Source organism: Apostichopus japonicus, chromosome 22 (assembly GCF_037975245.1).
Source record: "Apostichopus japonicus isolate 1M-3 chromosome 22, ASM3797524v1, whole genome shotgun sequence".
Taxonomy (NCBI): Eukaryota; Metazoa; Echinodermata; class Holothuroidea; order Aspidochirotida; family Stichopodidae; genus Apostichopus; species Apostichopus japonicus.
The window spans coordinates 18,966,090-18,978,516 of record NC_092582.1 but is presented as its reverse complement, the minus strand read 5'-3'; the positions used below and the strand labels follow the sequence as shown (position 1 = coordinate 18,978,516).

Sequence of the window (12,427 nt, the reverse complement as noted above, 5' to 3'; positions counted from 1 at the left end):
AATAGTCAGGACAGAAAGGCGAGTCCTTGCATATATACCCTGGATTAATGGAGTGATCCGAAACACTGTTTACCACAGAGAAGGGGCAGGAGAGAGAGGCGAGTCCTTGCATATATACCGTGGATTAATGCAGTGATCAGGAACACTGTTTACCACAGAGAAGGGGCAGGACAGATAGGCGAGTCCTTGCATATATACGGTGGATTAATGCAGTGATCTGAACACTGTATACCACAGAGCATGGGCAGGACAGAGAGGCGAGTCCTTGCATATATACCGTGGATTAATGCAGTGATCTGAACACTGTATACCACAGAGCATGGGCAGGACAGAGAGGCGAGTCCTTGCATATATACCGTGGACTAATGCAGTGATCAGGAACACTGTATACCACAGAGAATGGGCAGGACAGATAGGCAAGTCCTTGCATATATACCGTGGATTAATGTAGTGATCCAGAACACTGTATACCACAGAGCATGGGCAGGACAGAGAGGCGAGTCCTTGCATATATACCGTGGACTAATGCAGTGATCAGGAACACTGTATACCACAGACAATGGGCAGGACAGATAGGCGAGTCCTTGCATATATACGGTGGATTAGTGTAGTGATCAGGAACACTGTATACCACAGACAATGGGCAGGACAAATAGGTGAGTCCTTGCATATATACCATGGATTAATGCAGTGATCAGGAACACTGTATACCACAGAGAATAGTCAGGACAGAAAGGCGAGTCCTTGCATATATACCCTGGATTAATGGAGTGATCCGAAACACTGTTTACCACAGAGAAGGGGCAGGAGAGAGAGGCGAGTCCTTGCATATATACCGTGGATTAATGCAGTGATCAGGAACACTGTTTACCACAGAGAAGGGGCAGGACAGATAGGCGAGTCCTTGCATATATACCGTGGATTAATGCAGTGATCAGGAACACTGTATACCACAGAGAATAGTCAGGACAGAAAGGCGAGTCCTTGCATATATACCCTGGATTAATGGAGTGATCCGAAACACTGTTTACCACAGAGAAGGGGCAGGAGAGAGAGGCGAGTCCTTGCATATATACCCTGGATTAATGGAGTGATCAGGAACACTGTTTACCACAGAGAAGGAGCAGGACAGATAGGCGAGTCCTTGCATATATACCCTGGATTAATGGAGTGATCAGGAACACTGTATACCACAGACAATGGGCAGGACAGATAGGCGAGTCCTTGCATATATACTGTGGATTAATGCAGTGCTGAATCTCTGAAATGCTCCTTTAAGTCTAAGTTGATGATGAAGTCGGGGCCCCTCAGTGCAGGCCTAAATGTTAAAAGTTAATCCTTCGTTTATAAATCCTAATAACTCAACTCAAAACGTGTGTGTTCGTTTAAAGGTTAAATATTGACAACAGAGCTCCTCCCTATGGATGACATTTCAACCAATTTGCCTTTTGACAAATTTACACTACATTGTAAACATGTCATTTGAGGCCATAAAGAGTCTTATGTTTTATCCCTTTTATGGTTTGTGTTGTTTCTGGGGAATTGACCTAATGGTCTGTGTATTAAACTATAGGTACATCAAGGCACTTTAATTGAAGAAACTCAGCTGTTTAAAGAGCTATTTCTTTCAAAAATTAAAAACTGATGGAAGTGTTTGTCTCATAGCAGTGGTTTGTTCTTCTCACAACATTTCAAAGTTAATTTTGTGACTAAGACATCGTTTAAGTGGTGTAGTAATGACAGTGTCCGAACCACCGACCCCCTACATCATTAGGTTCATCCTAGTTCAGATCCTCAGCAGGAACCAGATTCTCTTGACCTGCTGCTTTGCCAATGTTGTTGAGCTTGTTGAGGCTTCTGTGGATTTGGTAGTTCTGGTTTGCAAATATGGATCTGGGGTTTGAGGGTCATTTCCAAACAACTTTGTCACTATATCTGTACTACAGTGAGGGGGAATGGGGTTTCTTCACCTCTCTTGGTGCTTGAGAAAATAGTCAGATACTGAGGAATACGCTCATCTGTCAGATAAGGGGGGGGGGGGAGGGTGGGGGGAGCTAATCGGTGGTACCAAGGACAGGAATGGGTATGAGAAAATTGTATGCCTGCCTCTTTACTCTCTGAACACTCGTGGAAAAGAGAAGGGTTGGTATTTACTAGGTAGTGCTCATCCAGGATCATCAAACATCACACGAGTTGTAGTTTCCCAACCCTTAAGAAATACAAAACTAAACTAAAGTTTAATCTCCTATGTCCATGAATATGCTTATGTAGTTTCCCAACCCTTGAGAAGTACAAAATTATACTAAACTTTAATCTCCCTTGTCTATGAAGATATCAGGTGGCTTCCCAACCCTAGAGAAATACAAAACTACACTTTAATCTCCCTTGTCCATGAAGATATCAGGTGGCTTCCCAGCCCTTGAGAAATACAAAACTAAACTAAACTTTAATCTGCTTTTTCCACGAGGAAGATTTCATGTGGCTACCCAACCCATGAGAAAAGCAGAACTAAACTAAAGTTTAATCTTCTATGTCCATGAAAATATGAGGCGGCTACCCAACCCTTGAGAAGTACAAAACTAAACTAAACTTTAATGTCCCATGTCCGTGAAGATATCAGGTGGCTTCCCAACCCTTGAGAAATAGAAAACTATACTAAACTTTAATCTCCCATGTCCATGAAGATATCAGGTGGCTTCCCAGCCCTTGAGAAATACAAACTAGACCAAAATTTAATCTCCTATTTCCATGAAGATATCATGTGGCTTCCCATCCCTTGAGAAGTACAAAACTAAACTAAACTTTAATGTCCTATGTCCGTGAAGATATCATGTGGCTTCCCATCCCTTGAGAAGTACAAAACTAAACTAAACTTTAATCTCCCATGTCCATGAAGATATCAGGTGGCTTCCCAGCCCTTGAGAAATACAAACTAGACCAACATTTAATCTCCTATTTCCATGAAGATATCAGGTGGCTTCCCAACCCTTGAGAAATACAAACTAGACCAAAATTTAATCTCCTATTTCCATGAAGATATCATGTGGCTTCCCATCCCTTGAGAAGTACAAAACTAAACTAAACTTTAATGTCCTATGTCCGTGAAGATATCATGTGGCTTCCCATCCCTTGAGAAGTACAAAACTAAACTAAACTTTAATCTCCCATGTCCATGAAGATATCAGGTGGCTTCCCAGCCCTTGAGAAATACAAACTAGACCAACATTTAATCTCCTATTTCCATGAAGATATCAGGTGGCTTCCCAACCCTTGAGAAATACAAACTAGACCAAAATTTAATCTCCTATTTCCATGAAGATATCAGGTGGCTTCCCAGCCCTTGAGAAGTACAAAACTAAACTAAACTTTAATGTCCTATGTCCGTGAAGATATCAGGTGGCTTCCCAACCCTTGAGAAATACAAACTAGACCAACATTTAATCTCCTATTTCCATGAAGATATCATGTGGCTTCCCAACCCTTGAGAAGTACAAAACTAAACTAAACTTTAATGTCCTATGTCCATGAAGATATCAGGTGGCTTCCCAACCCTTGAGAAATAAAAAACTATACTAAACTTTAATCTCCCATATCCGTGAAGATATCAGACAAGCGTCTGGTTTTATTATAAACCAGCAAAAGTTCAGGCTGCATTTTGTGCCTTGAGTATTACTTTAATGTGATTGATGTACATGCCATTACTGTACTTAGTACTGATGTAAATGTCTACAATTGATGATTCGATTTAGGAAATCTGTCTTCAAAGCTCCTGTCACTCAAAAGATCAACAATTAGACCTGTTACAATCCGGTTGATTCTGACCAATTTTATACTGCTTATAGTATTCTCCCAACAGACATTGTTACATTAGCTGTAATGATACGCAAAGCCCAAAACTTATAGTTACTGATTTAAAAGGAAATTGGAAGTGTCTTCTTGTATCAAGTTGAATACTTTTCAGTGTGTATAAATGGCTGTCTTGTAATTTATAGGTTTTTATGGCATGCATTACAAAACATGACCCAGATCCATTGATGTAGAATTAGTCCACTTTTGTATTTGGTCAAAGATTTGACTAAACCTGCTGACTGCATTTTACTCAAACTTAAAGGCAATCGTAATTGATCAAAACTAAGACATTTTTGTATTTATAAGCTGTTTCCTAACCCCGCTGCCACTCCTCCCTTCCCCCCCCCCCTCCCTTCTAAAAAAAATAATGTACGTGACTGCACAATAAATTAATTTGAGTTACTTTTTCAGCCTTTTTGTAGTTTGTAGACCTGACAATTTGAAAATGTTTTAATTTTGATTATTTTTTATCTACTCGAAGTAAAATTTGACTAATTGTCGACATCAAACAGATGAATGCGTGTCGTGGTATGTGACCATCGAAATACATGGACAAATAATCCAAACGGACTCATAGAGCTCTATGAATTAAACCATTAATACAGTATTTATTTTAACTACTGTAGTAGTGTGCTCACATTAAAGACAGACTTGCAACGTCAGTGCTACACCTGTTCTGTTTTATCATAAAGAAACAATACCAAACGTTTGTCAGGAAGTAAATGTATCTAGATTCTAGATAAACTAAAAATGGTGAAAGCTAAATTTTTTTTTTTTTTTTACGTCGCATACGTACAGTGTTTCCCCCATGGTTTTGTTGTAATTGAACGTAACGCATTTATCTATCCGATGCCCAAAGGCTTGTTGGAATGGTATTGATTTTGGCAGCTGTCTTGGGGCAAAAATGTTCACATTCATCTGTTTGCCAGGTGTTGATGAGTGTGAACAAAGCGGTTACATAAAACCTCAAACAGCAACTGACATAGAAAGATTTTGTAAGGAGTTACGGAGACGGCATACATGTGAGACTTTAGTCTTGCAGCCTACATCATTCACCCCCTACCCCCCCCCCAATCACAAACCTTGTTGCTAGTTCTGAAATCAGCCTTCAAAACCATGAATTCGTTAATCCCTTTGTTGAGATTTTGTTCCAAAAAGGATAAATCTACAAACGTTTGAGAGAGTTGAAGAAAATTTTAGTGAAGGGGGGAACTGTGTAGGATTTGTACTATGTATAATAAAGGTAATCAGAAAGAAGGCAAAAAACGCACAAACTGTTGTTTCTACAGGCTGTTACATTCGCTTATTGACTGTAAAATGTGAAGTCTGCTAACTTAAATATATGTACAGCATATAGCATAGCCCAGACGAGTGTCATCTCCGTGAATAAGGGCTATAGCACTTTTTGTTATATATAGCAACAGGAATATGACAGAATCAGTTCAAGAGAATAAACAACACTTCATTGATTTTAAGCTGATTTTAACCATAAGTTAAAGTAGAACGATAGTGACAGAAAAAAAATCTCTCATTTTCATATATAATGTAGTTTATATGTTACCAAGCAACAAATTTTTTTAATTTTCCAAATAGCACACCGGAAAGTTATAATAAAGGGAATTAAAACATCGTTTTTCTCCTCCGTAATTTAGGAATTTGCAAACACTGCAACGACCTTGAACAGCCCTCAGGTCAGTGAATGACGTCACTGTGATGATCTTTTCTGTTGTGAACTGTTCAGTACGGAGCTGTGCGTGCATTTCGTGTCAGCATAACTGTTATTTTCCGGCGTAATGTTCAAGACATAAATAGATAATGAATATCATAGTGTTTCTTGATTTCTTCACCACGTGTTTACAAGTTTTTTTTTACAAAATTTGTGGCGATTTCGCAACGGTTTCCCAATATCTGAAGAGGTAACTCGCAAGCTGACCAAAAGTAACGTAAATCTCAAGATCACGTTTTTGGCGGGTTTTATACAGAGTGATGTATGAATGTGCTCACTTACCAGTCAAACTGGCACAATAACAATAGTGATGATAGTCTCAAATGTAGATTAGTATAATATCCGAAAGAAAATCCAAAGTTCTAAACAAAGTAGATTCGCTTGTATGCACTAGGCCTACTGTAAAACATAAACGTTCCTTGTTCCGTGCGTCATTAAATCCAACAGAAAGGTTTCATTGAGCTTGAAATACAACCGCATTTGAACTCAATCGAGTTGTTAGTCTAGCTCGAACAATTTTCTCACTACATGCAATGCCTATTGCGTTTATTCACATGCATGCCTCGTGGTTTGGGCTTCAGGAGGAATCGTATTCTAGCCCAACTTCACGTAGGTCCGCAAACGGTACTTTCACACTGTGCAAACATACTTTCACACTGTGCAAACATAAGTGACAGTGTGCGCTACCGTAAGTAATACTTACACGATATTTTGTTTCGCTCGAGCATACAAACATTTCCTATTCGTATTACATTTAAAGTGGTTTGGAGGGTATGAACACATCTCTGCCCCAAAAAAGCTCACGTTGTTATCATCATAATGACGTCACATGTCACTGTAGATCACGTGATCATCATATCGCTTTTCGCGAAAAGCCCAATTTTTGTTTAAAAAATCAACGAGTTTTGGAATTTTTTTTAAGCCTTTCCCAACATCGGATTGACTTAAATTTTCACATGTGTAAAATGGAAACCAACTAGAATACTCGCGAATAAAATCGTATTTTTTCGTCGATGGTGAAAAATCACTATCGTTCATCTTTAAGGTTTTTTTATCTTCATGAGTATAAAGCCATGGAGATTGTTAGTACTACAGTAAGTTAAAGCAGGGAGGTGTCAGAGATGAAGAAACCGATGCTCTCCCTCTCTCCAGAAAATGTACCTCACCCTCAGCAGCAGAAGTTTGTACTTGAGAAACGGTTGATTACGTCATAGCTCTCTCACAATGGGTATGATTACCATTCCCCAAGGGATGCTAAAGCTTGCAGAATCTAGAAAATCCTCAGATAAATGATATGGTATAAAACAGTGCTTTGAACTTGTAATGATCTTTGGTGTCAAAGTGAAAAGATTTGTTTTATATAAAAGTTTTACAGTTTGATTGTAAAAGCTTTGACATGTCTTTGTATAGTAGTTTGAACATCATGAACTCACGTTACAAAAAAATCGTTCACTTGGTCAAAATGGTGACCGGTTTTGCAGAACTCGATGAGATTCAAGTGGTTGTTACTATTGCGAAATGTTCCGGTATCCAACGAAAACTTGTAAGACCACACCCACTCACTGGTTCACCGGTAAAGTGACATTAACACCCACTGTAGAGATATCCCTGCCTGTATAAGTATATATAATGTATAATAGTCAACATCTGTAGCTTTGACATTCCCTAACCTACTCTCTGCATGTACCTCTATCCTTATGAGTATTGTTTATAGGTCAGCCACATTTTTATCACTGTCGGTCCCTTTTTTCTTACCATACTAATACATATGTATATGTATATATATATATATATATATATATATATATATATATATATATATATATATATATATATATATATATATATATATAGATATATATATATATATAGATATATATATATATAGATATATATATATATATATATATATATGTTGCTAATTTCCCAGTACCAATTAAGGCACACCAGCAAGGATAGCCAACGGCCAGTCTACAGTACATTAAACGTACAAGCGTTAGCCCATCTCCTATTTCCCAGGAAGCCCCTGACGGCGTGTTAACAATCCTTCTGCTTCGTCACCTTTTGCATATCTTGAAGGATGGCTGACACATTGTGTTCAGTCAGCCAAGCCGTACATTTCTAATGAGTATTTGAACAGAAGTATTAGTACAGAGGGATATATTCGAAAATTACAAGAAATAAGAGTCGAACCAATAATAGCACTGGGAAAAAAGAGGGAGTGGGGGAGGGATTCAAGTATTTAGGTTCCCATTTTTTTTTCTACTCTGGGAAGTCATGTTTCTCTTTTTGAAATACTTGTTATATTGTTAAAATGCAGGTGACTTGAAACAGTGTGATTTCACCGGACACGTCCGTTTCTGTTGAGCTGTAGATGTATAAGTACATGTGCAGTGTCTATATGTAATAGTAGAAGTCCACAGAATTTATTTATTCATACAGTTTGAGCATGGGGCACTATACTCCTGCACTTCAAATCAACTCTGTGTCTTCAAAATGTCAAATGGTCTAGATTTTAACCAAAACTTCTGGAGCGTTACCGAAATAACAAAATGAGATTAGCAGTTGGTCAAACTCCTAGATCTTTCCACCTAATGACCATGTACAGGACTACACCATTGGCTGAAGTTAATCGCTTGATGAAAAATGTAAGACTTGTTTCGAATTTTTCTGCATCATCGTTATAAGTGAAAACCTGACATCCTTTGATATCACTTTTGTATGGCAAAGATATGATTCTTTTTAAGTTTGATCTTATTTTGCATTTATGCATCTGGCAACAAGAGAGAGAATAATGTCATCACAGCACTTATCAGCTGAAAACATTTGTTTGTTTTTCTTTGTAATAATTAGCTCACTTTAATATGCACAGAGAAAAAATAACATTTCTACAAGCAAAAAAAAGTGGCATTTTGATGAAATTCTAAAATACAGAAAGCAATGACAGTTGAGCAATTAGCCTTCCAAATCTATTTGTCATTTGGGTCAGCAGAGAGCAAAATGTGAGTATATTAAAAGTGCTATATCTCTAGAACCAGAACATAAAAGGAACTCATATGCATGGTATGATAGCCTTGTGTATTGTCTAGTTTGTACACAACTTGATATAGGTCAGAGGTCATTTAAGGTCACCTGATGTCAAATTTGAACACTATGTACATACGATATTTCCAGATAGAAAACTGCAGTAGCTGGAATGTGTGGCTATGGCTTCTCTATAATGAATACTAGAACCCAATAGTTTTTGGTTGAGGGTACCGGTCATTTGGTTCCAGCAGAGGTTACTGTACACTCTGGCAATGTTAAGCATGACATCATAAGATAGGCAGTTTTCATCAGATATCATATTGGCATATGACTTTCCTATAATGAGTACAAGTGCCCAGTAATTCTTTGTGGAGATCAAAGCTTATTTGAGCTCAGCAGGGGGAGGGGGGGTTGTTACAACCTTAAAAGCTCTGTAGCTGGATAATTTGGTTTCAAGTTGAGACTTCTAACTTGCTTCAAGTCAGTGGTTGTTTAAGGCTACAGTAGTAGCATTCAATCCCTGACAACCTTTCTTCTTAGTTAGAGAGTGGCCCATAATTTGCTTTGGGTTTCTGCATGACATTTTGTGCAAGGACATAGTGTACAGGAAAGCACATAATTGGTCAAATCTTAATTGATATTGTTGTTAAATGAAATTGAGAATGATTAGCCTTTTTTAAGAACCTAATTAGTAATTCCTGAAAATCAACACCATGTCAGGGTAATAGTTCGTTGCTCTCACCATCTTGGTATACATCCGTGCTCTCACCATACTTCATTGGTCCATATTTAAAAATGCTGTTTAAGATGTCATTTGTATCTAAGTTTAATCAGAAATACTACACATTATCTTAAACCACACTGAATTCTCAGTATTAAAGACCTCAGGGATTTAATTTGACACAAAACACTTGACCTTAACCTATTACAGTTGCCCTTATTATTGCTTTTTATTACAATAAGTACAGTTAGTAACAGATATTGACCAAAATATTTGACCAAATATGATGCTGATGGAAGGTCATTTGAATTCATCAGAGGTCAAAGTCTGGAAACCTTGTACTGTAAGCTTGCAAACCCAGTTACTGTACTTCTATGATGCATGGCTTTTCTGTGTTATTAATTGTCATAGGATGTCAATGACCTTTCCTCTTTAAGTGGCTGAGGGGGGTTTTCCACTCTCACTAATGACTGTTATCTGTCATCAACATTCAGAAGAGTAATACCTTGCAATGATCAAGTTATCTGGTATGATGTTCTGGTACTTGACTTCACCAAACATTTCCTTAGTTGCTCTATCAATCAGGTGATTCCATAAACAGTATAAACTCATAAGGCAAGGAATCACTAAGTCTGTCCGCTTTCTGGGTTTTTTAAATGAAAAAAAAAAACGAAGATGAAAAATGCAATAAATTGAAAAATGTGAAAACAAGAGAGTGTCTCTCAGTTTTTGCGAGTTCTTACTGTAGTTTACCGTGATTGGTTGTGAATTTGAAAATTGTCGCTGGATTATAACCCTGCGCTCCACATCCTCATGTATTCGAGAAAAGCAACCGTTGAAATTGTTATAATCTTCAATGACGAAAGGGTACTTTTGCTGAAATGCTTGTAGATAAGAGGGGAAAAAACAAAGCTGGCCACAATAGCATCGAGTTAATCAGAACTGTCGGATTTAATCCTAACATGTAGCTTTCTGCTGTGGATGTTGATCAATATTCGATGCTATTTGATACTAGATTCCCAATAACAGAGTAAATAAACTTGCTGTACTAGTCAGCTTTAGTTAAGAAAAGTCATTTTGAAATTTTCCAAATTGCCATTTTTAAATTGTGATTAATACAGGGCATGAATAGTGTCTCGGTGACTAAACATTGGGATAGAATCCCGTTCGTTAACGAGTTGCTCGTAAAACGTTCGTTCTGTGCGCATAAAGGGGAAAAAATAACGAAAAAGTCCAGTTTGATCAGTTGCAGTTTAAATTTTTTGATTATGTTTACTTTTTCAAAATTTCCCCGCTTTTTTTTAAGGTAAGAATATCCTACCAAAAATTTCTGCAAAAATTACCAGTTACTCTACCTCAATATGTAGCAGTCTGTAATGTATTTTCGCTATTTTATAGTCGACTGTTTTACTCATTTCATTTTTTTATAACAATTTTTTATTTGCTTTCAGGAAGGGGATGTCTACTGCATAGATGCCCGTTTCTATGGTAACATCAGCCGATTCATCAACCACTTGTGCGAGCCTAACATAGTTCCAGTCCGTGTCTTCATTGAGCACTTTGATCTTCGCTTCCCTCATATTGCATTCTTCGCCTCCAGGGAGATCAAAGCCTTTGAGGAGCTAGGGTAAGTCTGTAGACGGATATCATTTTCTGGTCCCCAAAATCTGCTAGTCTTTTTATTGCTACATTTTGCTAGAATGTTCAGATGATTCCCTTTTTTTTTTGGCTTTCTCCCTTCTTTGTGTCCATGCATCAGTCGTTTCATGGTTTTGGTAGATTCAAGCAAACGTGAAATCATCTATATTTTATTGCTTCCAAGAAGGTCTTATTAAGTTGGAGTTTTTCATCAAAAAATATGTGGAGGCAATAAACTAAAAAGGTTGTTGAAAGAAACTTGTTAGAATTTGCCGGGATGATGTAAGCTAATGTTTAGAGTGCTATTACTGCTGTGAGCTTCTCTCCTGGTCATACCAGTAATATAACAGCAAACCATCACGAAATTGAGCTTAGAATGGTGGAAGTGGCATTATAACTTGACAAATTTCTGCATAAATGGACTATTAAAGGAAGTCAAATATAACAGTGGAGCATATTACATGATCACCAATTAATGTCAGAAAACTAATCTTCGTTGTGACTCAAGGTACTGCCCATTTACACAATGACTCTGGACCGTGTTGAATCAACATTTGCTTAATCACGATTTCATCAGTTTCCAAGATTTGTTATAATCACATTTAAATTTCATTTGATGACAATATGTATTAAAGCCTCATTATGCATCATTCCATTCTGAACAGGCTCTACATTTTGTAGTAAAGCTGTTGGTGTGCATAGTTTAAATAATCACACAATTATAAATTACTTCTTTGCCAAAATGTTTTGACCCAGTTTGCAGAGACCAAGTGAATTATAAATTCAGACGATAACAAAGTCATCCCGTGTTTGTCCACACACTCTCAGTTCTACATTTATAATCAGGCACATGCTAGAGGGAATCAATTGGCTGTAATTTACGTAATTAACGTAATTTACATAATACTGAAGACAAAAAGAAAATGGCAATGTAGGCTTCAGAGTGACCACTTTTAGCTGGACTCGGTCAGTCACGGATTGGACTGCCAGTGAATTGCTAAATGAGTCCTTCGAATGGCTTGCCCAGAATGCTACAGAGACGTTACTTGAGACAGAGGGAGAGAGCCTAGCATTATGTAATGCCACCATCGGTGTAGTTGATGGTGTTTTAGGCATACAGTACGTGATTGCATAAAACATGTAGCAGGACTGGCATTATATCATTAAAGTCATGTTTATGTGATTGCAACCGGATCTTACCACCACCAACCACATTTAATGAGCTACCTGCATCATAGCTTTACTCGGTAAATTAATTGGCTCCCAAACTGTAGCACGCTGGACAAAAGTTAATGGGTACTTGACTGGAGGATTGGGCCGCTTTGATATCGTGAGGCAAATTTATGGATTCTGAACAGGTTTCTGTAAGCCTCATCTGGGCTTCTTTTATCCTGCTCAGGTGTTCAGGTATGGAAGAGGATAAATACCACCGATTTGTTTAATCTGAAACAAGAAATACCACAGAT

At 37.8% G+C, this 12,427-nt stretch overlaps 1 protein-coding gene across 2 annotated transcripts in view; it reads left to right on the top strand.

The window, feature by feature from the left end:
- Positions 1–12,427, top strand: part of LOC139963507 (uncharacterized) — a 112,364-nt gene that overhangs the window by 59,500 nt on the left and 40,437 nt on the right. For both annotated transcript variants that reach the window (XM_071964332.1, XM_071964331.1), the window contains one exon: positions 10,775–10,950. In XM_071964332.1, the coding sequence (XP_071820433.1) occupies positions 10,775–10,950 (176 nt within the window). The remainder of the gene's footprint in view (positions 1–10,774; positions 10,951–12,427) is intronic.